The sequence below is a fragment of the Orcinus orca genome, chromosome 13 (genome assembly GCF_937001465.1).
Source record: "Orcinus orca chromosome 13, mOrcOrc1.1, whole genome shotgun sequence".
Classification (NCBI taxonomy): Eukaryota; Metazoa; Chordata; class Mammalia; order Artiodactyla; family Delphinidae; genus Orcinus; species Orcinus orca.
The window spans coordinates 54,802,719-54,828,863 of NC_064571.1; the positions used below are offsets into that span (position 1 = coordinate 54,802,719).

Consider the following 26,145-nt stretch of genomic DNA (forward strand, 5'->3'; position numbering starts at 1 on the left):
CATGAAGTTCAACTCCTGACCTTTAAAATCTGGAGACAGACTGGTAGTTTATCTAATTTTCTTACCATCCCCGTTATCCACTTTGGAACTGCGATGGTCTTTTCTGGCTTTCAAGTTTACTTAGTAAAGACATCACCCAACATATAGGTAGTTCAAACTTTCATATAGCGTTAAAAAAGTGTCTTCCCAGGGAAGAAAAGCCCACTATGGGTGTGATTAGGTCATCACTGGTTTGACTTCAGTTCTGTAAAAGTAAGTTCCATTGCAGTAAATTTCATTTTTAGTTATATTAGAAAAGCAGTAGGAACATAAATAGCTTTAATGCTACCCTACCATGATGTCACTCCCAGAAATACAACAAAATGTGAAGCCATTAAGTCTTTTTACTTTTGTATTTATGATATTCTCTCTCACATTCATATTTTAGAAAACTGAGATCATGGTATTTTGTAACCTAAGTTAGTCGTTTAGTGGTTTTAAAAAGTCTACTTTTTTTTTTGGACTACTTTTATTATTTATATTACTTAAAAGTTTTATTTACATGTAGGGATTCTCTATTAAATATTAAAGTGTTGTATGGGCTGAATTTTTTTCTAGTTTATTTAATTTTATATCTGCTTATAATGCTATTATGTTTTTGAAATATGAATGTTTAATTTTTATGAAGTAAACCTACTATTCTTTTTCATGCTTTTATGCAAATTGATCTTCTCTTAAGATATCTGATTTCTAAGATCAATTCAGTGTTCCCCATATTTTTTTTTATGTTCTTTATGGTTTCATTTTTTATTCTGTGAATTTTATTGCTGATGATTTCATTCATCACTTCAAATGTACAAAGCACTGTGGTGGGGGGCCTGAAGAATGTAAAAATGAATAGAGGGGATTTATGGTCCTAAGGAGCCTACCAAAATAGGGAGGATGAAACTTATTCACAAATAACCATAGTAAAGGTCAATAATTAGTAAGGGTCCTTTGCAAAGCACAAAGTTGTTCACAGGAGAAAGATCTCATTTCCAGATAGGAGTTTCTTATAAGGTTTCTTGCAGGAGGTGACATTTGGGCGAGGTCTTTCAGCCAGTAGAAAGAGGAAAAAAGATGTTTAAAGGGTTGGAGACCAAAAAATATAGCTCAGGTCAGATTTGAGGATTAGTTAATAGTCCAATAAAAACAAACATTCATTGAGTATTTCCTCATTACCAGGCACCTTAGAAGCATCATTTTGTTTAAACCCCACAGCAATCTTAACGAGGTTAGTACTGTTAATATTCCCACTTCTTTAGGTATACAAAGTCTCCGATGGGTGAAGTAGATTGCCTAAGATAAGTCAGCTGGTGGAACCAAGATCTGAACCAGATCTATGACACTCCAAAGCCTGAGCTCACAATTAAAAAGCTAGTTTGGAGCCAGACTTAAATGTAATAGTAATGGTCTTTCAGATTTAAGGGAATCATACCCTTAAAGACAGTCTGTGTTCAGCACAGAAATGTAACAAGGCTTGTGTTTTGTGTGCTTCTAAAGGAAAAACAAAAAACAGAATATCTGTAATGTGCTAGCTTTGACTGTTATTCTCTATCATCACATGGCTGAAATTAGACTCTCTCTTTCTTCTGGAGAAAACATTACCTCCTCCAATAAAGGAAACTTTGCCTATTTATTTTATTAAGGGGTCTGTAAGAAATGGATTCTTCACATAGCGTATGTAGAATTTTATGCTATTCTGCTGCAGGTATGATGTTTCCTGAGTATTGCACTGAAAAGAATTCCTTTCATTATGCTTTTTAGAATGAGACATGTACATTTCAATATAAGCAGGTTGATAGTGACCACATTTGGTATCTTCTCATTTTAAAAGACAAGGAGGGTAAAGAGCAGGAGTAGCATACTCATCCTAGAATTGCACTCACCTCTGCCAGAAGGTGTTTTTAAGTAAGAGAGTAAGGGATAATTTGAGGTTTTTAGTAAATGTCCATTTAAAAACAGTAAGAAACTCCATATTATAGAAGATATAAGGGGAACATGGGATTAAGAAACCTACTCTTGCTACAGGTAGTTTTTATTTCAATAGTCCTTTGAACCCTTTCTGTTCTCAATCTCTTACTTGTTTCAGGATCTTCTCACATTTAGTTGATTACTTTACATTCCACGTCACTGAAAAAATTGAGAGCTACCTTCCTTATAATTGTCTCCATATCTTTACTCATTCTGTCCCACACTTCCCCAAGCTACCCTTCCATCACTTGATTCTGCTTCTCTTCCAATTCTCACATCTCACTGGTTGTCGCTAAGGACACTTGACCTTGGCATTCTCTTGGTCTCTCTGAGTCATAGTTGCCTCACCTCTAAAAGTTGGTGTGGGGTAGTGTTAGAGTGACAGCCAAGTGAATAAGTTCTTTTAACTTTGTAAAATGTTATGACTGTCTCTTGTATCTTTAATGTCTCCATAATTTATCCCTTTTGTTTCGCCCCACAGACATATTGTTGCTCTGGTCTCCCACTCTTCACTTCCTAAAAGCTAAAAGCAGCAACCACTTTTTATCTTACTTCCTCCTAGAACTTCTCTCTCAGTGCTCCTTTTTCTCATTGCCAGACTTCTCAGAATTATCTGCCTCTAATTTTTACTGTTTGCTTTCTCCCAGCCTTTCTAGATTGGCTTCTATCCTTACCACTCTTCTGGAATTACTCTCTCAACTAATGACCTCCTGATGGTCAAAATCAGTGGCCTCTTTCTGTCCTTAAACCACTCACCCATTCTGCAACATTTGACACCAGCAACTTACTGATCTTCCATGACTGTTTTCGCATTCTGTCTTCTCTGACTTCTTTCTCTGGCCCTCTAAATGTAGATATTCTTCAAGTTTTTACCTTAGTCACCTTCTTCTTTTATTCTATATTTTCCCCTGAATGACTGCATCCACTCACATGACTATCTTTATCTCTCACCCCTCCACTGCTAATTCCAATCCTATATTTCAATATCTCTAGTCCAGGCCTTTCTCCTAAGCTCTAGCTCTCCTTTTCCATTTACCTGTGAGAGATTTTCTCATGAATATCTTAGCAGCTCCAACTCAATATATCTAAAACTAAAACTTGTATCCTCCTTTCTCCCTCCCTTTATAACTCCCTCTTTTCCTCCCACTAATCCTCCTCACCGGCCCCATATAAAAACAAGACAGGGCTTCCCTGGTGGCGCAGTGGTTGAGAGTCTGCCTGCCGATGCAGGGGACACAGGTTCGTGCCCCGGTCTGGGAAGATCCCACATGCTGTGGAGCTGCTGGGCCCGTGAGCCGTGGCCGCTGAGCCTGCGCGTCCGGAGCCTGTGCTCCGCAACGGGAGAGGCCACAACAGTGAGAGGCCCGCGTACCGCAAAAAAAAAAAAAAACAAGACAGACAAACAAAAAGGCTTGGTCTTCCTCTCTTATCCCATGATGAATAGTTAATGGCACTACTGTCTTTCCATTAATCAAGGCTGGAGTTAACAGATTGTTCATTCATTCATTAAACACATACCTTCTGAGTGAGTACCTGCTGTATTCCAGGTACTGTTCTGCAATCTTGGAGTACATTCAAAGATCCCGGCTCTCAAGGAGACAGATAGTATACAACCAGCATAATAAATTGTATAGTTGATAAAGGTGATAAGATCAGTGGGAAAAAGAGAGCAGAGTAATGGGGATCAGGGTTACCAGGGTTATGGATAAGGGCTTGCCAATTTAAGTAGGGTGGTCAGGGTAGACCTCATTGACAAGGCGACATTTGAGCAAAGTCTTGATGGAAGTAAAGGAGTTAGCTGTGCAGATATCTGGGGGAAGAATGTTCCAGGAAGAGGGACTAGACAGTGTAAAGGCCCTAATGTGGGAGCAGGCCTGGCATGATCAAGGAATAGCAAGGAAGCCAGTGAGGCTAATGCAGAGTGAGCAAGGGAGAGAAAAATAGGAGATCAGGTGAAAAGGGCATTGGGAGGCTATTATAGGGACTTGGCCTTAATTCTGAGCCAGAATCAGGAGCCACAGCAAGGTTTTATGCTGAAGAGTGACATGCTCTGACTTACATGTTAAAAGGATCCCGTTGTTTGCTGTATTAGGGGGACTATAAGGAGTGGTGGTAGAAACAGGGAGACAAGTTAGACTAAGTGCAGTAATCCAGGTGAAGGATGTTGATGACTGAGACTAAAACGATAAAAGAGTTGGTAAGAAGTTATCGGATTCTTAGGTATATTTTTAAAGAAGAGTCAATATGATTTGCTGACAGATTGAATGAAGGGTATGAAAGACAGTAATTGTGGATATGAATGACAAAAATTATGTGAATGCCAGAGACACTGGAGGATGAAGTGGAAACTCGTTGTAAAGGAAGGCAATGGGGGAAGAGAGAAGTTAAAGAACTAAACTTTGATCACCACTCCCCAGTGGTGTCTTCTAGTCTCATGGCTTTAGGACACAGACTGATATGACATTATTTGTTTAATGAAAGAATAAATGATAGAAATAAAGAATGAAAGATGACTACATAGGAGAAGACTGAGGAAACAGAACTACTTAGCAATTGACAATTTTGTTTTTATTATAAATTTATTTTTTAAATTTTATTTATTTTTGGCTGCGTCGAGTCTTTGTTGCTGTGCGCGGGCTTTCTCTAGTTGCGGCGAGTGGGGCTACTCTTTGTTGTGGTGTGCGGGCTTCTCATTGCGGTGGCTTCTCTTGTTGCAGAGCATGGGCTCTAGGCGCACAGGCTTCAGTAGTTGTGGCACGCAGGCTCATTAGTTGTGGCTCGCGGGCTCTAGAGCCCAGACTCAGTAGTTGTGGCACATGGGCTTTGTTGCTCGGCGGCATGTGGGATCTTTCTGGACCCGTGTCCCCTGCATTGGCAGGTGGATTCTTAACCACTGCGCCACCAGGGAAGCCCAGGAATTGACAGTTTTAATAGAGCAAAATGAAGTGTCTAGCTTTATTCCAATTAAAAAAAATTTTTTATGTAGTCTAAACTGGCTGAGGTCAATGCAGTTGTGTAAGCAAAACTGTTGATAGAACCTCTCGATCATCCTTTCTGCCATTGTGTTGAGTAAGTGCTTCTTTGAGAATCTTTTGTGGATTGAAGGAATTTTAGGACCTCCCCAAGTTAAATCCCAAGCCTCCACAGAGTATTGTGTCCAGAGCCTGGGCTTTCCTAGATTTTACAGACTAGAAAACAGAGACAGACCATGACAGAGGATTATTTCCCATTTTCTACCGTCCTCCAGAAATTGCCACAGTGTCTCCAAGTGTGAGTGATTTCATCGCGCTGGCTCTGCGGGCCCTGAGTGAAATCGCCAGCAGCCGGGGCGGGGCGGGGGAGGGGGGGAGCGGTTGCCACCCCCCACGCCTCCTCTGGTTTTGTCCTGCCATTCTGGTAGATCAAGAGAGCCAAAGGCAAGTGTCCGATTTCCCCTTTTGCTTGAACGAGGTACCAGGAGGTAGTGCTTTGTGCTGCAGATTATGCTGATTGGTACGTGTCACAGTGAGACCTGGCACTCTCCCAAAGAATCTGCTGCATTAAGAATTTGATTCACTCCAGATAGTTAAGCTTGAAAGTTGTTATGTTCTTGATTTAACTTGAGAAATGCCAGGAACTTTAATGTTAAATTTTTATTCGGCACTCCTTTTGATAAAGCTTTAGCTAGTATTTAATTGTTATTTCTATTTTGGCCATCAGGGAAAATTTTTAAAAGGTTAGTTTCTAGAAGTGCTTAACAGCCTGTGTAGCAGGAATATGACATGCAGCACCAAAATGATGGACTAGGTAAGTTGTCTTTCGAGGGATGATTTATATCAGTATCTGCACTATTCTAATAGTAATGTGCTATTTCCTTTATTACTGAGGATATACCTATTTCTGACCCTTAGATCAATGTGGAAAAGTATATTTTCAGAGAGTAAATAACCATTAACTTAAAATTCAGGTCTGGAACAGGAGTAATCATATAACCTCACAAAATATTTTCCTGGGGACAGGAGCTCTTCTGTACAAAAGCCAAGCACTGTTTATTCTTAATTTACGGAAAAAACTTGTGTCTGGTTTTTAAGACCAGAAGTTGCTCAAACAGTACAAACTTCCAATTATAAGATGGATAAGTTCTAGAGATCTAATGTACAGCATGGTGATTATAGTTAATAATATTCTATTATATACTTGAAAGTTGCTAAGAGAGTAGATCTTAAATGTTTCACCCCCCAAAAAAGAAATGGTAATTATGTGACCCGATGGGGGTATTAAGCTAATGCTGTGGTGGTAATCATTTTGCAGTTGTTAAGTGTGTCAGATCAACAGGTTGTACACTTTAAACTTATACGATGTTATGTGTCAGTTACATCTCAATGAAGCTGGTGGGGAGAAAACCCACAAAAGTAGAATTAACCCAACAAGGATTCTGTGTTTAGATAAATGAATACATGGATCCCAACTGGTGCTTCTGGGCTAAAAGCAGTTGGGGGCCAAGGGGGTGGAGAGTCCCTTCGGAGGTCCTGCCTTGCTCTCTGCCATGGAGCTAACATAGTCAAACCAGACAGTGACTGGTGGCCCATACTGAAGACCTTTAATGACTGAGCAGATCTCAATCTCTGTTTCTTTCCCATTCCTGTTCAAGGATTGAGCACCTCTGAACTCTTTTTTTTTAGCATTGCTTTCAGAGGTTTTATCACATTCTTCCCAAGTTTAGCTTTCTGCCCAGCGAGAAGAGAAGCCTTCTAGCTAATAAGCAGCTGTAATACAGGGAGTTGAGGTTGTTTTTGTTTTAAAAAAACAAAACAAAATGGCAGAAGTAGAGCATTGGTATTCATAGTTTTGACTGTGAGCAACTCAGAAGGCCCATGACTTGTGGTGCTTTGTAATTTTTCGGAGGGGTAAGTCAGTCTAATGAGTATGTCTAGCACACCTCCCACATCTAAAATTCACTGCAGCTTTATTCTGCATTCACGTGCCAACTAACTTCTACAATGATAAAAACATGTTTCTCTGTGGGAAACTTTCCTGAAAAGAAACCCAGCTACAAATGCTGTAAAATAAATGAAGATTTGATAAACAGACCTAAAAAGTTACTTGCAAATTTGAAAGATCTTAAATTTTTCTGGACTTGCCTCACAAGAGTTGGCAGCATTCGGACATGAAAATTAAGGCAGAATCTTTTCTGGCTTTTGATAAGTGATGTCTTAGGATGTGTGTCAGTTAGTTACTGCACATTAACTTCTTCTATGGAACTATGATTAGACAATATTAGATTGCCTTTTCATAAAGAGACATAGCATCATAAAAGAGAGACCAAACCTAAAGATGATAAAAGGACAGATTACTAAAAGTGATTTTTGGTGTTTGTTTTTTTCTTGTTAATACTATAGTTAAAAACCCAAACAGCTTACTATAATTCCCAGGAAGTAACATTCATCATCTTTTTGAAAGTGCTTTCACAAAAGAAAAAAATGATGAAAGAGATTCTACCCATTTGAGAATCAGATGACCAGGATGTGGGATACTTAGGAACTGATTGTCATATCTGATGTCTTACACACTGTTCTAACACACGCTGCATGAAGTTTTGGGCAAGGCTAGTAGAGGTAAATAGGAGGTTTAAGAATCTGAGATGGCGCCTAACTTCCCACAGCTCACTGTAGAGGCAGTACAGTGCCAGACTGCTGAGGGTTCAGATCATGCCTATTTGATCTGGGAAAGTTATTCAGCCTCCCTCTACCTCATTTCCTTATCTGTTAAATGAAGATAATAATAGTACCTATCTCATGGGATTGCATGAATTAATATACATAGAATTCTTAGCACCTGGGACTGAGTAAACTATTGTTATTGCTATAGTCATTGCTGTTATTTTTGTCGTGATTGAGAAGGGGCTGTCAAGCTGACTCATAAAAGAAAAGGGGGGGGTTGATTTACAGCTGTTAGTTTCCGAGGGAAAAAAATGTTTTACCATGTGAGCCAGATATAATTAAATTATAATATAATTTAACATTGTTCATTAATGTTAACACTGGGTCCTAGAATTGAAGAAAACACTGTTTTCTCACCTGAGTATCTGGAGTAGCCTTGTAGTACCCAGTGGAACAGAAGTGAGAGGGAGTTGCCGACCAGCCATAAAGTTGTGCTTGCTTCAGTCTCTTCCAGTCTCCAAAGTATTTGCCCTTCTCCTTCTCTTCTCTTCTTCAGGTTTAGATCACTCAGTCTGGAGCCTGAAACTCAGTAGGGTATTGATTTAGTCTCCCATTATCTCCCTTCTCCCCTTCCTGTCCCCACTCTAGCTATGGATTTTAATCTTAGCCTGTCTTCTGACTCTCTGTGTGACCATAAGCAAATCCCTTTGACCTCAATTGCCCACTCTTTAAATGGAATAAAAATGGCTCTGCGCATTCAGAGGACAACTGGGGAGATTTATGGAAATGCATTTTCAAATTTCTTAAAAGGAGGATTCCTTGACAGGATGGAATTCATAGTAAAAAGGCTGTTTCCCAAGGAAGAAAGTTCTTTATTACAGTACATGGGCTTTATCACCTAGTAGTGCCAGAGCTGTTTAATTTTAGCTCTGCTATCACTAGCCTGTATGTTTTTGAATACTACTTTTTTATTTGCCCTCCTCTTTCAAATATTCACAGGCACTAATCCACGTTATGGCTTTACAGACAGTAAATTAAATTACATGAATTCTGAACAGTGTTTTTGAGCTGTAGAGAGTCCGCAGCCTTTGAAACCACTAACTTAATTTTGTATAACTCTTATTCGGTAACTCAAAAAGAGCCAAACTTTTTCCTTTTGAATTTGGTTTAAAAAATAATAATAAATTGCTCCCAGGCAGTGGTCCTGGGTGCCAGATTTTATCTGGGATCTAAATCTTCTGTCTACATTGAAAATCTGCCAGAGTTAAGAGGTAAGCAATGCTAATGAAGATGTGATATATGACTTTTACCTTAGCTACAACCTTGTGGTCTCAGCTATGTGACTTTGGGCAGGTCACTTAATCTATCTGAGTTTAGATTTCCTTATCTGCAAATTTATATCCACAATAAATTGTTGAGAGAATTAAATGAACTTTAAATCTTTATTGAGCACTTTCAAAATATCTATTTGTCTGCATATAAAATCCTACCTCTAAAAGAGCAGATATAAGTGGAAGATTATTCCAATAGACTGTCAGTACTTAAATTAGAATAAGTTCATTCAAGGCAAAAGCTCTGTTACCATCTTTCATAGAGTCTTCTTCCACAGTAAATGAATACTTAGCTGAACACTTTTCTAAATTATTTTTAATTCACTTTAGCATTTTGTCACATTCCTTTGAAGAGCCTTGATTTTAGCAAATCTTTATCATTTGAGGGTGTTGTGTGTGTCTGTGTGTATAAGTATGAGCATGTTTAAAACAACCCAGACTCAATGGAAAGAGGATGATCACACTGAGTAATTGGGTTGTTTGGGGGTTTTCTGTGTTTTTTTAATGGGGATTATTGTTTTAACAAGTGTAATAAAACTGATTTTCCTTTGTCACTTGTAAATTTATTTCTAAGATAAGATTTTAGAAATCTTTAGAGCAGTAATCACAATATTTCAATACATGACGCTTTCCCATTTTTATATACTCACACTCATTTGGATGTGTGTGTATGTGTGTGTATATACACACACATACACACACATTTGGTTTTTTAAATTATATCTTTAATTATATCATAATATGTCATACCTAGTAAGTGGTTCTGAAATAGGAAAAGCTACGTACAAATCAATGCTGCTTATTCTTTGTGGCATTGGTTATTATTTCACTGATCTTAGATATTTTTTTTGATGTAACTATATAAGCAATGTCTTCTTCAACTATTTCTAAAGAGAAGATCATCCTAAATCTCACACTTTTAGAGGATATCACATTTTAACTGGCTTTTTTTTTTTTTTTTACGAAGTCAATTCCCTGTACTAAATTGCTAAAATAAAATAAAACAGCTTTCTAAGAATATGTTTGTTCTCCTACATACAATTAATGCAATGTGCATCGAGGATCCAGTTTCTGTGCACGTATCAATATAACAGACTTTTGAAAAAGGAGGAAACATTTACTAAGTTCTTCAAAGTTAGAAGCAGGTAAAGTCTGATGCTTATAAACCAAGTCTTTTGGAAGACAAACTGCATTCCTTAATCTATGGCAGCTTCTCCTTTTTGGTTCTTCTTGTTTTTTTCTGCTGCTCATAGATCCAAGAGTGTGTTTAGATGCAGGAGGTGCTCCAAAGACACTCCGAATGTTTCCAAGCAATGACACTGAAAGTGCCCCCCTGCCACCCAGATAGCTGCATACCATTTAAAACTATACTTTCAGATCAAAGTCTATAAAGGCTTTCAGAACAACCTTGTTAACCCTTTCTGAAAGGGTTACATTTTTAAAAAGTTTATGTGCAGTATATAAGTTATCAAAAGCTATTAAGTTCTTATGAAAAATCACTTGCTATAACTTTCCATGGCTGATGATACACTAGCAAAAGCCATTTCAGTATCACCTTCACTAGGTACCTACTAGCTTCTAATTAAGCACAGTCGGTTGGTTGTTCTGTGGGCCTCTCTGTAAATGCACTCTACTTGAATTTACTATTACTTGTGGATTTTGCACCAGCAAAGATTTTTAAGGATTCTGGCCCAGTTCAGTTTCTCGGTTTAACAAAGAGGTTAGAAATTGGAAAAGATTCTTTGATGTTGATGAAAGTGCAGTTCACACTGCCACCCCTTTGATTTGACTGCTGAAACAGCAGATGTGGTAAAGCCACACTCCTTTAAGTGAAACTAAAGTGTGCTGCTACACGCTCACCTGGGTGAATTTCAGCTCCTGGTAGATAGTGTAAAGGGGTAGCAGGTTTCCCTCCTTAGGCACGTTGGAATTTATATTTAGTCTTTATTATTAAAAGCAGTAAATTTTTAAATATATATATAGAATCTGTGGTTTTCGGTGTAACAAATTATTGCCGAACTTTTGTGTCCCACCTCTTCCTCTATAATCAGTTAAGAAGGCCAGGTTAGCTCTTAGAGTGTAAGCTCTCTGTTAAATCATTGACTGCCGTCTGCCTGTATTGCAAATAATGACCTGCTTTATCTGTAACTACTTTTTCTAAAATGACTGTGCTCTTGCATTTATTGGTTTATTGATGTGATTACTTTAAGACAGTAAAAACTAATGGATAAAAATAAAGTGTAAAAGTGTCTTTTAAAAGTGTCCTGAGTGGATAGACAACTAGAAGTACTTTGCCCTTGCAACATGGTTCTTTGCAGAGTCTTAAATCCGGTGTGTTTAGCCCACAAAGCACATGTTAATATTAAGTTGTTTTTAAAGTGATGGAGTTGGATCACCATGGTTCTTCTGTGCTCTGTGGGGTATCATGTTGCTTTAGTGTAATGAGTCCTAGGCTCCTAAATTTTTTTCTCCATGCTGGAAATGATTACATAAAACTGAATGGCTATATCTGAAGTCTTATGAATCTTGAGAATTTCTTATTCTTCAGGAAAAATATTACAAAGACTTTTCTTATTTTTTGAGGGGGAAAACTAGCATTTGTAACAAGTTTCTATTAAAAATATCAGCGATTTTAGGTTATATAGCATTCTGTTTGAAAAACAAGCAGTCTTTCTGCTGCAAGGTCTGTATTTTAACTTTGTGCAGATGTGTGCTGAAAGAACATGATGTGCTTATTTGTTGCATTTATGCTACTTTCTTACTTTAAGTAAGATGGATGAAATTACATATTAAATAAAAACAGCAGGTCAGACAGCAGTCCTTAGCAAACTGAAAGCCTTCCAGAGACAGTGGAGAAAATGAGACTATGATTTTAATAACGCATGGACTTTTGAGAGAATTGTCTACTTAAACGCATATATATAATAATTTCTCTGTGGGATTTATCAGTGTTAACTGTCTAATGTTTAAAACTAATCTGCCATTAAATTGTGTTGGTGAAATGTTACCCAAAGTATTGTTTTATATCTTAACCAAATATAGCACTTTAATTTTGATGTAACTGCGGTTATAAACAGACACGCACTGATATGTATAGCATGAAACTCCAGTTGGTGAAAAGAGCTGTGTGGCCTTGGGCAAGTTATTTAACCTCCCTAAACCTCAATTTTCCCTTTCTGTATGATGTGATACCTACCTTTCAGGATTATTGTCAGGATTAAATGAGAACATCTATCAAGCACTGTTTTTTCAGAATATATTTTTCAGAACATGTTCACATACATTCTTACGTTCACATAAAGTACAGTGTGTTTTTATATGGTACTTTTGAGCCAGAAAGTACTTTGTATTGTGTATTTCTTATTATACTCAATTATAAAATGAAACTGTGTATTGGACATTACTTATTACACTCGATTCTAGAGTAAAAATTGAGAATAATGTAGAATAAATTATTCTTACGTTATTTAAAGAACACATGTTTATTGAGTGGCTACTGAGCAAGAAACATTGTTTCCTATCATTTACAGTTGAATATATTTGAAATCCAGTAATGAAGAGGTCAAACTCAAGCTATTCCCAGTTCATTTTATAGTCCCTCTCCCCTTTTGTTTCCTGTTTTCCTTTTTCTGCAACCCTGTTGTAACTTTAAGAAAGTTTTCAAAATAAAAAAGCATCTGACTTTGTTTCATAGTCATTTAAAAATGGAGTTGATCAATACTGAAGCATTAGCTAGGAGCACAATTTGGTGCTTTTTTATTGATTTCAGTTACCATTGCCCTCAGGCTTGTGTGTGTGAGGATGAAAATAATATACGAAATATGCACCCAGGTTAAACAAACCAATATTCTTTGTACATCTGTAACCACTATAAACAGAATTATTTATATGGAAGTTACTTTAGGAGCAGTTAGTTACACACACACACACACACACACACACACACAAACACACACACACACAACCTTAAGACTCCAAGTAGCCTCCTGAGCCAGTGTTTTTGTTATTGAGACCAAGACTTATACATTACTTTGGGAAGTTTCTGCCTTTTAGTTACTTTTATTAGTTATAAAATGCTATTCAAGGTTATTATAGATTTTCAACTCATGAATATACTTTTTTTGGCATTTTATCAGTTGATTGTAAGCCAGAATCTTGGGGATTTGAAAGATGTTCTGCTAAATAGCCAGTTGCAGACCAGTCAAGCCAAGAGGGTAAATAGCAGGGAAGTCTGCTCAGCAGGGCCTGTTTTATTTAGAAAGTTGTGCAAGGAAGTTGGCTGTGGGCAGAGGTTGTCATGTGTCATCTGCCCCATCAGTCAGAGCTTTAGCAGCTGTTCCCTGTCACTAGGGCCCTTATGTGCTACTGCTCATCCATCAGCACTGACAGATACCGCTGCCTCTCCATGGGCCAGGGAAGCCATGGACGCCCAGAGATAAAGTGTGTATCTCACTGGCCATCAGTTGGGATGGAAGCTCATTTAAAAAAAGGGAGCCCAAGCGACAACTCTTTGGTCTTTCATTAAACCCTTAACCAAAATATATTCAAGAAAATAAGTTGGATTTTGGTGAATCTGTTTCTGACTAAAAATACAGCTTTGGAAAGGTAGGAGGAACCTCTTTGTTAGAACCCAAAGAGATGCCCCTGGCTAAATGAGAGTTGAGAGAGCTTTCTCCACCAGATAACAGATTATCACTACCGGATTATCACTGAAGAGGTCTTTTCTAGTTGAACACAACAATGTAAGAAAAGACTGAAAATCACAAGCATTCCTTTTGTGATCATGCAGCAACCTGACAAATGGGATACCTCCCAATTCTGATCATAGACAAGCCTCCGTTTCCTTTTCCCCTGTTTGTATTCCAGAGACATCATTAGAGGAAAGGATTTGAGGGCATTAGTATCACTATCTGTCTGATTACTGTGTTGACATTTTTTAAGAGCCATTAATCGTAGGGAATGGAACTTGATGTAGAAAAATACCCAGCCAAGGAATATCAAGAAAGTAAGCTACAGCCTAATATTCAGATGACATTGAAGGGAAATTCAGCTTAACCCTATAATTGTTTTTTCTTAATTAACTTATTACTGAACTCCAAAGCTAAGTAATTGAGAGGCAGCTGTACAAGCAAGGGAAATGGTAAACATAGCAAAGGGAAATGGAGAAAGACAAATGTTTTTATTTTATAAATATTGCAGCTATATAATATGTAAAGAATATAAAGTACTGTTCATCTTAAGATTATACAATTGAGGTCTTGCTTGCAATGCTTCCATTTTGGAAGAAAGTTACTTTTTCTTTTTGATAATCCCCTCATATTTTTTCTGTTGACTCTGAATGCTTAATGTACTTGATATTATTTAGTCCATGTGAGGCTTGACTGTTGATGGAATTTGAGAATTATTAGGTTGAGCGTATGCTTGCACAGGTAACACTGTCATCACGGGTACACAGAAGTCAAGAGCGATGATCTGGCATATGAATAGAGTGAGTTATTTGTCAAAAGCTGGCAATGCTTGTTGGATGTTTTGCCAGATTTTGATAGCATCAATTTATTGTTTGCCTAATAGATAATTTAAATTCAAATAAGTTTTCCTAACTGAAATTTTGGGAAACATGAAGCAAATATAGGTATCCTTATTTAGAAAATATATATGACACTAAACTCTAAGGAACATTGCACTGTAAGGCGTTTCTGGTGCTGATTCTGAGCAGGTGCTTCATTGGAAAATAGCACAAAAACCTAAAGTTATCCCCTCCCTTTTTTCCCCCCAAGACACATCATCTGTTATGGCATGGGACACATAGTAGATTTTCAATAAAGACCAATTGATTGATTGATACATGGATCTGAGATGAATAAGGAGTGACCTGTATAAGGAGATTGGAAAATAAGTAATATTATTAATAAGTGTTGGGTTTTTTTTTTTCCTCTGCAGGTTTTTGTCATTTGTTGGAGGGACACTGTGTGAGATTGGCAAGCCTGAAATGCAACAAAAAATAAATTCATTCCTTGAAAAAGAAGGAATAGAGAAAACTGCAGAAAGATTGCAAACAACAGTACACACCTTACAGGTCATCATAGATGGTCTCAGCCAGCCTGAGAGCTTTGACTTTCGAACAGGTAAACAATTAAACTTGAATAACAGCACCTTTCACTTGCATAGCTCACAATAATCCTAAACCGTTGGATTCTCCATTCTCCCATTCTATCCATGAGAAAACTAAAGCGTAGTGACCTGCCTTCAAAGTCATTGCAGCTAGTTAGTATCCAAAGCCGAAGCTAAAAGCCAGGTCTCCAGAACCCTTGTCCCAGGCTTATTTCCCATCACACTAGACTAAGTGCGTCATGCATGTGCTGGCATGTGCATGGAGGCATGTATTCTTCATGATCCTTTTGTAAACTGTTTTTACCTCATAAGAGTTAGAAGTCCAAGGTAAAGCATTCGATTCACAAACTAAAGTGAATCTTCTCCCTAAATTACAGCCTTCCAAGTTCCTGAATTCTATGTCAATGAACACATTTAACAAATAAGATACTATCTCTCTGTTTATTCTCCTTCTAACTAAAAGTCTTTCGGCTTTCAGCACAGGTAGATGGTGAGGGAAGTATAACAGCCATAGTTGTTGAGAGCAATGACCCGGTGAGAAGGAATTAAGGTTTCAAATGACCTACTTCCCAAGGAAATTTGAATAGGAAGCCCTTAGATTTAAATGAGTCTGTGCTTGTCTCACACCAGTTTTATGATACCATGTTAGGGCTTGGCTCTTTGCATTCTGGGTTGGGCTGTGTTGAGGTGGTTTCTTTGAAAAGGTTTAAGGGAATTTGTGCTAACCCAGCAAGCTCAATGCACCATTCCCTCAACTGTTGTGTAAGTTTGAAATTAATTTTAAGGTTGGAGAAAAATAAAATGAAACATACAGTAAGACCTGTGCCAGAAATGCAGGAGTAGAAGCCTCTGTGTGGGCCATCCAAAGTGAATATTTCAGTAGACAAATCCATCTCCCTTTGCAGGTATTCTTATGTGTGAATTCCACCTAGGTGTTATCTAGCAGGAATACTAAGTGAGCAGTAGTTTTCAAGCACGGTGGGATTTGAGGGTGCTATGCCTAGAACCACTACATTAGAGGGTTGGCAAATATGCTCTGTACCGGCTTTTCTTGTCCATCTTATTTTTCGGTCTTGGTATTGATTGCTCCATTATCCCAGTTACACTGTAGACTCAGAGCAAAGATCAATACTCAAATTATATAGTTCAGCTAAACAACCAACAGCTAAGTTGGTCCTTACCTGGTTGAGCAGAAACAGATGCACCTGGGCTCTCAACTGAGCTTACCAGTTACTGCAGTGTTTATCATTGTGACAAGTGAAATTTCAAATAAATCTCTTTGAAACAAACTTTTGCCCTAGAGTAAGTCACAGTTTCCTGGATGCCTGAGAACTTTCGTTTTAATACTAAAAACATCCCCAGGAAGGAAGGCAGACAGTCTTACTTTTGAAGAGGCAGATAGTATTTTGGATGTTTCTGTATTACAGTATTTATGCTACATCTCTTTTCTTTTCTCCATTTTCTCAAAATTATTTCCTTTCTTGCCTCATTCTTTCTTCATACTCATCCTGTCTTCTGTTTTCCCAGTGACATAATCAATTCTATTTTGTTAACACTCTGGTTGCTAGTTTCCATAATTGGCTTCATCAGAGGCATCCAGGTGACAAAGGACTGAATATGTAGCCTTGGCAATCAAAGTGTTAAAGTTTGTCTGGTACATGGAGGATTTCTGATTTCTCAGTGACCCAGGCTGTCTTCAGAAACATGTTAAGTAGTTCTTTACTCTGATTTTCCATGCGAAATTAAACTAAGCAGCTGATCAGGAACCCTTGGGGAATCTGTAGCAGCTGGACCTCTGTAAGAAAGAAGGGGGAAAAAAGTTTCTAAGCATAAAAACAATGCCTATGGGGCCTCAGAGACCATCCTACCTCTGACCCCGATCAACAACTTTGTTTCACTTTGCTTTGACACAGTCCTTGCCCAGTGTAATGGCACCTTCAGTGGGTTTTTTGTTTTTGGAATTCACTGCTGCAGCATCAGGTGGAATTCTACACAATCAATTCCAATGTTAACGTATTGCTTTTTTATGAAAAAAAATGAGATTTCAGGTTTAAAGAGGGTTTTTGTTTTGTTTTAAAGGCAAAAGGTGAATTTTTTAAAAACGTTGATTTCAATATGGTTGGGCTGTGGGAGGGGAACCAAGAGGTGACCAGTTGTTAATACAAATGTAAAGGATAGCTTCAACAAGTAATCAGGATAAAGGCAACAGCTGTGGAGGAAAAGGAAATGGAATGGGCGGAGGGGAAAATGAGGTCTTAGTAAAAGGAGATTGGAGCATAGAATGTGTTCTTTGTTATTAGAGTCAACATTCAGTAATCCTAGGAAAGGGGGCCAAGGGGAGCATGGGTAAATGGGTAAACGGAATCCACAGATAATCCAAAAGCCCCATTTAAATTGTGAGTTGTAACCTTCTCCACCGTAAAACATTTGTTGTTGTTTTTGTTTTGTTTTAACTAAAGCCATAATGATTCCTTGGCAGGCTTTGTGCCTACCTTTGGGTGTGTAGTGTTAATGAACAGAGAAATGTACTGGAGTGAGCAAGGGAAGAGGGCTGTAAGGAACTTGAGAGCAGAGATCTATGCTTCATCTTTGTCTCTCAAGCACCCAGCGGAGTGCCTGGCCAGGAGGTAATAATAGGGGTTAATAAATGTTGTATGAATTGAATTGAAAGAGGAGAAAGGAGATGAGGAGCTGATCTGGGTTTCTGAGCAATAGATAATCAAGAATCCATAAATGTTGATTGGATAAATATATTCAAAGTGGATAGGAATTGATCCTTGAGTTCAAAATTTATGGGGAGAAGTGAGAAGACCATTTAAATTTCATCCACATTTGACTAAACATTTATGTATGTTCTACCCCCTTTAAACAGTTTGAGAATTCAGGTACTGGGGGAAAAGCTCCCAATCTTCTATCTCCGAGGGTCTTATTTTCTCAGTGTTTGTGACTTAGCCTTGCATATTCATTGAACAAATATACTTTCTCATCACCTCCTCATAAAGAAGAAAATAAGACTCTCTAATCTAAAATTTTAGTCCTTATGTATAGTGCTAATGTTTACATGCTAGCAAGATAGAATTTGAGGCGAAGGAAGTATCTGAGTAAATTTTCTTGAATTGTTTCTGCTTGGCACATGCTGTTTCTCCACTAGGATGCCTCTTCTCTGAAGGCAGGCCTGTATCTTCAGCTCCTTTTACGTCCCCCCTCAATGCTTAATACTGGTCTGGGCACACAATCGACACATAGCCCATACTTACTCACTAATCTCTGTTGTGTCTAACAGTGCTTTATTATTTACACAAACTGTCTTTTTTCCCCTTTCCTTGTAGATTTTGATAAACCTGATTTCAAGAGAAGCATAGTCTGCTTGGAAGACCTGCAGGTTGGGACAGTTCTTACAGGCAAAGTCGAGAATGCCACCCTATTTGGAATTTTTGTGGATATAGGAGTGGGGAGATCAGGGCTGATTCCCATACGAAATGTAACAGAAGCAAAACTTTCTAAGACGAAGAAGAGAAGGAGTCTTGGGCTGGGCCCTGGAGAAAGAGTGGAAGTCCGAGTACTCAACATTGACATTCCCCGATCTCGGATTACTCTGGACCTCATTCGGGTGTTGTGAGTGTGCCACTGGTGGCCAAACACTGATTTTTATTCCCTCATTTCTACAGTTTGGCAAGAATAAGTCAGATGTTTGTGAGCTCTAGATAGCAGATGAGAAAGAATTCACTTAATATCAGAAGTATTTTCCAGACACTTTCCTTATTATTCCTTCTGGATAAATAGAGAGCTAACGGTTTGATTTCTTTTCCCCTTAAAAAAAGCAACTAATAGACATCTTTATTTGGCTTTATGTAGTAATGATTTTCTGACCAAAATTTTATTTTTTATAACTCATCTTTGACTCCTTTTGCATTTTGTATAATAGATTGTTTCATTTCTACTTGCCAACATGCCTTGCTGGATTTGTATGGAACTATCTTCTTGATTTAAATTGTACAGTGTTTCTTGACAGTAGGGCTGGCAGTACTTAATCCTCTCTTTTTATAGATTTTTTTAAAAAATCAGGCCTTTTGGACTTGACTCATGATTTTCCTTTGCCAGACAAACCAGAGATATCCCAATAAAACAGATCCTGATGTGTTTGTAACCATCAAGTGAATAGCTCGAACTATTTCTCAGAAGGATATACGTATTGATCCCTACAATAAAATTTTGTGGCTAGTGATCTTGTTTTTGCTATGTTGATTCAGTGAATGATCTAAGAGTCAATCTTGATTAAAGAAGATGTGGCACATATTCATACAAGTTTCATATAAGCCAACTAACTATGCCTTTGGGGAAAAGGGAAGCCTCTATTAATTTGAAGAATGACTTTCTGTTTGACTTATCACAGAAAGGCATATTCTTTCTTAAGCATTAAGATCAAACTCCAGATGGGGATAGAAATGGCCCGCCTAAAGATTCAATACAGATCAGGTGTGAAGGGGCAAGAAAAACAAGTCGATGAAGCCAGTCCTCTTAACTCTGTTTTTATTCAGTGGAGATGGTAAATATTAGCCTGACCATACAGGGTAAAAATGAATTAAACAGAGACCACACTGGACGGGTATCTTGTCCATTCTGGCTGCTGTGGTTCATTTCCCTGGTGGAGTCATTTGCATGACCGAATGAGTGCCTGGTTTTCTTCATGTGTAGTGAGTGGATGGTTGGCTAAGGAGGGTGACCAATCCTGCTTGTTTGCCTGGGACAGTCAGTCCTGGTAAATGCTCATTGTCCTGGCATAATTTTTAATAGTGCCCCATTTTGGATAATAAATCATATGATCACCTTAATAGTCACAGTCCCTTACAAAGTGGTAGATCGGACTGTGTTTATTGACAGTTCTGACTGGTGGTTTATTTTTCTTGAAATATGCAGCCTTCCAACCAGTATACATAGATATTTTTAATAAGTGGCTTCCTTAAAAGTTGTATAACTCAACTCCTGTTTGCCTGATGATTTCATTTCTGAAATGCTTTTTCTCTCTTACTGGTCTTCAACTGACAACGGATCTTAATGTTGTAACTTTAAGTTGATCTTCCCATTCACTCCTCCCAGTTCCTAGTTTGTAGATCAGTGACGAGTGATATGCACCTGAAGAGTTTTATTCTGAAGCATGCAATGTAATTTCAAGCAAATGCTTTTTTAAAAAAATTGAGGTATAGGGGCTTCCCTGGTGGCGCAGTGGTTGAGAGTCCGCCTGCCGATGCAGGGGACATGGGTTCGTGCCCCGGTCCGGGAAGATCCCACATGCCGCGGAGCGGCTGGGCCCGTGAGCCATGACCGCTGAGCCTGCGCGTCCAGAGCCTGTGCTCCGCAATGGGAGAGGCCACAACAGTGAGACGGCCGCGTACCACCAAAAAAAATTGAGGTATAATTGGCATATGACATTATATTATTTTCAGGTATTCGGCATAATGATCTGATATTTGTATATATTGCAAAATGATCACCACAAGGAGTCTGGTTAACATCCATCACTGTACGTAGTCAAACAAATGCTTTGGGGGAAAAGGGCTTCTTCCTGGGCACTTTGAATACAGGAACAGAGCAGTCGACAGTATGAAGCAGCTCTGTTGACCTGGTAGCTAAGCCCTTGGGGACACAAGGAGGACTTGATATTGCACTGGGTTGCATGATTTGTCCTGTTCAGCCCAAACATGGTGGTGCTCTATAAGGTGTAGGCTGGGTGAAGAGAGGCACATCTCATTTATCTCGTAACCGCAGAATGTAGCATGGTGCTTGGTGGTCAGTATGTCCAACTAGTTCTAGTCCCTATTCTACCAATAATCTACAGTGTGCCTTTGAGCTGGTACCTCTACTTCTCTGGGCCTCCATTTCCCAAGTTTAAAATGGGGATGATGATAAAAAAGCATTCATTTTTCCAGATTGTGTTAGTGGTCTCCTTTGTGCCAGGCATTGTGCTAAACACTGACCATACAATTATGATAGAGAAATAGAGATTATCCCTGCCCTTATGGAGCTTGAAGTTTATTGAAGAAGAAAGAATCATTAATCAAAAAATCATATAAAAATATAAAATTACAAGCATGATAAGCAGTGTAATGGTGACAGCATATAATAGTTGGATTGACCTTTTCAGAAAAGTCAGAAAATGTTTCATTGGGGCTTAACTGAGATATGAAAAAATGACTGGAATTTAACTGGGACAAATGTTTTATTGACCTTAACAAGAGTTTTTTCTGATAAATGGTAGAGGTGAGAGCCTCATTGGAATGGGTTTAAGAGAGAGTAAGAGGAGTTAGATTGGAAATACTGAATATAGGTAATTTTTCAGGGAGTTTTGCTGTAAAGGAAAAAGGGAAATAAAAGAGTGACTGGAAGGGGGAAATGGAGTCCAGGGAGAGTTTTTGTATTTATTTCAAAGGCAGAAGAAATAATAATATATGCAAATTGAAAGGATCCAGGAAAATTTGATACAGGAGACAAAGAGGAGAATTACCAGAATGAGATTACTGAGTGGAGGAGATTGGATAGAATCTAGTGCACAAGTGATTGGTCTAAGATAGGGATACAAAGAGTTCATCCATATTAAAAGAGAGAAGATTGAATATGTGGGCACAGATGCAGGAAGGAAGATAGATGATGGGTGCTCATGGAAGGTCTCTTTGTATTACCTCTATTTTTCTTACTGAAATATAAAAGAAGACTGAGACCAAAGAGCAGAGCAAAAAGGAGTTGAAAGTTCGAGAAGAAAAGAAAAGGTAAGAAAAAAGTGAAAAACCTAGGGAAACAGAGTATGATTTCCAGGCCGTGTTAAATGTTCTACCAGGTTAGTGATCAGTTGAATGTAAGATCAGTCAGCTTGGTTATATATTTCTTCATCCACATCAACTATGTGGTACAGGTCCAGATTAGGTGGAGAGACGGATCTAATCAATCAGGTTTGGGAGTTTGCCAAGTGAATACAATAGAAAGAAGGGCAAGGAAGTTGAGGGCATGTGAACAATGAAATCACTGAACGTGGAATTTAAGCCCAATAAGAAGAAAAGTAAGAATATGAGGGGAGAGTGAGGAGAAGTGAGAAAGAATAGGATTGATGGATTATAGGTCCTGATGGAGCAAGTGTTATAGTGGGAATAATAGAGGGTATAATGGATGGGAAAGAGTGGTTGTCAAAAGTTGGATGCTTATTAACTCTGAAATTACAGTTTTGGGAGTGGTTTTGTAACAATGGGTAGGGCATGGTAGGGGGACAAGGATAAGCTCATTAGAGAAGAGGAAGTGAAAGAACTGAGAATTCAGGATTATCTATATGTGCAATGAGTTTTGGAGACTGTCGCAGTAATGCAGGTATAAAGTAATGGTGACTTGGACCAGAATGTTAGTGTTAGAAAAGGTGAGAAGTGGTGGGATTCTGGATGCAGTTCAAAGGTAAAGGTATAGTCAAACAGGGTTTCCTGGTGTATTGGATGTAAGATGTGAGACACACAGGAGTCTAGGATGGTTTTTGGCCTAAGGAACCAGAAGGATGAAATTGTTATCTACTAAGATAGGAGGGAAGTTTTGGTGAAAAAGTTCATTTTGGACAGGTTAAATTTGAGATATTCATTAGACGTCTGAGTGGAAATGACAGGTAGACTGTTGGCTATTTCAGTCTGAAGTTCAGGAGAGAAGGCTGGGCTGGAGACATAAATTGGTAGTCAGCAGTGTATAACTGTACTTACAGCCATGAGACTGTTTAAGATCACCAATGGAATGAGTAGAAATAATACGGAGCAGAGAGAGATCCAAGAGCTGGGTTGTTGGAAATCTAAGACACTCAGCTGTAAATTCTTTGACCATCTCTGTAGGGGCAGGGATTTTGTCTTGTTGTGGCACAGTCTTCTAGATGTATATTCAGAATTCTCCCCTTCTTCCTTACTAAGGGAATTCTCATTTGAGGGGATCAATAATGTGACTAGTGGATGTGGATGTGGCCGTGTGATATAGCTCTGGCTAGAGAGTGTAGGCAAAAGCCATGGGGTGAGGTTCTAGGAAGGCTAGAAAGAGTTGGGGGGAGGGGGGGTCAGGCTCAACTATTATGCTTTTCTTATCCTTTGCCCTGGCCCTCCTTCCTGCTTGGAGTGCACATAGAATGTGGAAGTGCTGGAGGGCAAACAGTGCATCTCCAGCACTAGATAGCAACTGCTGAACAGAAAGACAGAAAGTTCCTGAATCCATCTTGGCATTGTGGAGGCACTAAAGCAGTCTTGAACTAACTGCCTACTCTAGACTTCACACTATGTGAGAAAAACAAGAGCTTCATATATTCATTTCAGCTATTGGGGGGCGAACGGAGGTTTACAGAAAAATGTATTCCCTGATATACATTTGTGCTGTACCCTACCCCCTCTACATGTAAAAATGCCTGGCATGTGATAGGTACTCACCGAATGTTGATTGAGTGGATGAATAAATAGCTAATAAAAGAGTTCAATAAAATGGTTAAATATAAGTTTTCAGAAAAATCCAGTTTTCCTTAATCATGTTAAACAATATGATGGAATAAATGGTTCCTATATATTACAACAGCACACTATAAAATATCTAAAATAGGGCTTCCCTGGTGGCACAGTGGTTAAGAATCCGCCTGCCAATGCAGGGGACATGGGTTCGAGCCCTGGTCTGGGAGGATCCCACATGCTGTGGAGCAACTAAGCCCGTGCACCACAACTACTGAGCCTGCGCTCTAGAGCCTGTGAGCCACAACTACTGAGCCCGCATGCCACAACTACTGAAGCCCACGTGCCTAGAGCCTGTGCTCCGTAACAAGAGAAGCCACCACAATGAGAAGCCCGTGCACCACAATGAAGACCCAATGCAGCCAAAAATTAATTAATTGATTGATTGATTTAAAAATCTAAAAATTAATAAGCAATGTGCAAGATTAATATGAAGAAAAATTATAAAACTTTACTATTGAATATGAAATAAAAGAATATGTTAAAGTATACTGTGTTCCTGGACTGGAAGACATGATATTGTAGAAAGATTAGTCCTCCAAAAATTATCATATCTAGTTAGATAGATAGATATGGATAGATATAGATGTAGGTATATCTACTTTTGCCAAAATTTCAATCATCATTTCAATCAACATTGCTTTTTGTTTGTATGTTTGTTTTTTTATTCAAACTTAAATTAAAAATTAAAGTTATTTGGAAGAGTGTGAAAAAGGTCAAATCAATATCTTAAAGGAATAATTGAGGTGGATGATATGGGGGAATTTGTCCTGTCAGATATTAAAGTATACGCAAAAGCTTCTATCATCTAAATAGTGTCGTACTAGCACAGGAATAGATAAACAGAAGAGTGGAATAAGCAGAGAATTTAAAATCAATGGGAATTTAATATATGTTAAAAGTGGCATTCCAGATTGGGGCAAAATCATATTGCCACACTAACACAAAAATTAGTTCCAGATGAATTAAACATAAATAAAATTTTAAAAGAACTACAAACAAACATAGAAGGGCTTTGAGAACTGACTAAATAGCCATGTTTTTGGCACACAAGAAAAAATAGAGGAAGCATGGGCCTATAGACCTAAAAGTTCCATTCAGAAGACATTTGTTGGACACCTCCTATGAGACCCTGTGCCAGGTGCTGGGGATGAAAGATAAATATGGTATCTTGATGATGTCTGTAGCCTAGAGTTGGAATTTAAGCTGCAGCAAAGAATATCTTAAGTTAAATATCATGGGCATTTTGGAGTTAAACCTGGCTGCTATCTACTTCAGAATATAGTGTCATCCCATCTCATTTAAAGCCACAAGACCCTTTTGGAATGCTTGGTTTTGGATTAATGGAGTGCTTGTGTTGAGGGTGTCTATACATCTAACCCTGACCTCAGAGTTAGCACTTGTGTTAAAATTGGAGATGGAAAGAAAGGACAGGATGGAAAAACCAAAAATATATTTAGTTGATCTTTTTATTTTGGCTTCCTGCCTAAAATTAGTCATAATGAGTTGGATTTAAATAACAGATCATGGAGAAGTCCTGAATGACTGGGCTTATTGCCAAAGCAGTCCGTTCCACAGGAAGAAAGATATAGATTTCTTCCCACTCACTCATTTTACATGGTGAGGATGATTCTGTGCATGATGGCTGCATTTATTATTTAGAGGGAGAGTGGGATAAGCAGACTCTTGTCCTGTCAGTACTAAAAATTACCTTTTTAGAAATTAATTTAAAAACCACCCCCAGAAAAGATTTGCTGTTCTCTTACCTCATATCAAGAATCTATATAAGGATTGCAGTATCCCCCCACTAAATATTTTTTAAAGAAAAAAGTCTAACCCTGAAGAAAGAAAATAAATTATTAATCTAAATACTACAGGGAAGCCTCTCAGGGAGCAGAGAATTTGTCACAACTATATATAGCTCATCTAATGTGACAGGTCTGAAATGTTATGTAGCTCAATCCTACAGAAAAATCTAAAGTTAAAGATACAGTGGTAAGGGGAGAGATGGGGTAAGGGAGGGGAGAAAAAAGCATTGGAATAGCCCAGCTTTGTTTTGTCTCAAGTTTCAAGTCTTGTTTTATCCATGCAATTAGGCCAAGTATAAGTCTCCAGATTTGTTGCAGTATTTTTTTTGCAAAAGCAGTCAAGTAATGGAAGAATGACAGCCTGCTACTGAAAGCGGCCCACTTCTGACAAACTTTCCACCTCCTATGACCAGGTCTACAATAACTCGGGAAATTTCCTCAAGGGAGCAAGCCTTTGGTTGCCTTTCTCCCATCCCAGTGGCTGGTTCTTTGACCATTTGACATCCGCCCGTCTCCTTCCCAGGTTTAAGTCTCTTGGCAATGAAAGAGAAGGTGGCACCAGTGAAAGTCAAACCTAACGTTTGTTCAAATTCTTTCCTTCACAGGGTTAATTAAAATGATTCCATGGAGCTAAAATTCAAAAGGCCAATTGAGTCAAATTTGGTATAATTTGCTACTTCAATAGCCAAAACAACTAAGTAAGATATACTGTCACTTTACCTGTAGTAACACCCACAAGAAACATCTGAAGTTACTTTTG

At 38.3% G+C, this 26,145-nt stretch overlaps 1 protein-coding gene and 1 long non-coding RNA gene across 7 annotated transcripts in view; both read left to right on the plus strand.

The window, feature by feature from the left end:
• The window catches only part of SRBD1 (S1 RNA binding domain 1), a 231,045-nt gene extending 211,747 nt beyond the window's left edge, over positions 1-19,298 (plus strand). For all 6 annotated transcript variants that reach the window (XM_033419145.2, XM_033419146.2, XM_033419147.2 and 3 more), the window contains 2 exons: positions 14,903-15,087; positions 18,403-19,298. In XM_033419145.2, the coding sequence (XP_033275036.1) occupies positions 14,903-15,087; positions 18,403-18,692 (475 nt within the window). In that variant the 3' untranslated portion in view covers positions 18,693-19,298. The remainder of the gene's footprint in view (positions 1-14,902; positions 15,088-18,402) is intronic.
• The window catches only part of LOC125960907 (uncharacterized), an 840,695-nt gene that overhangs the window by 790,264 nt on the left and 24,286 nt on the right, over positions 1-26,145 (plus strand). The window lies entirely within an intron of this gene.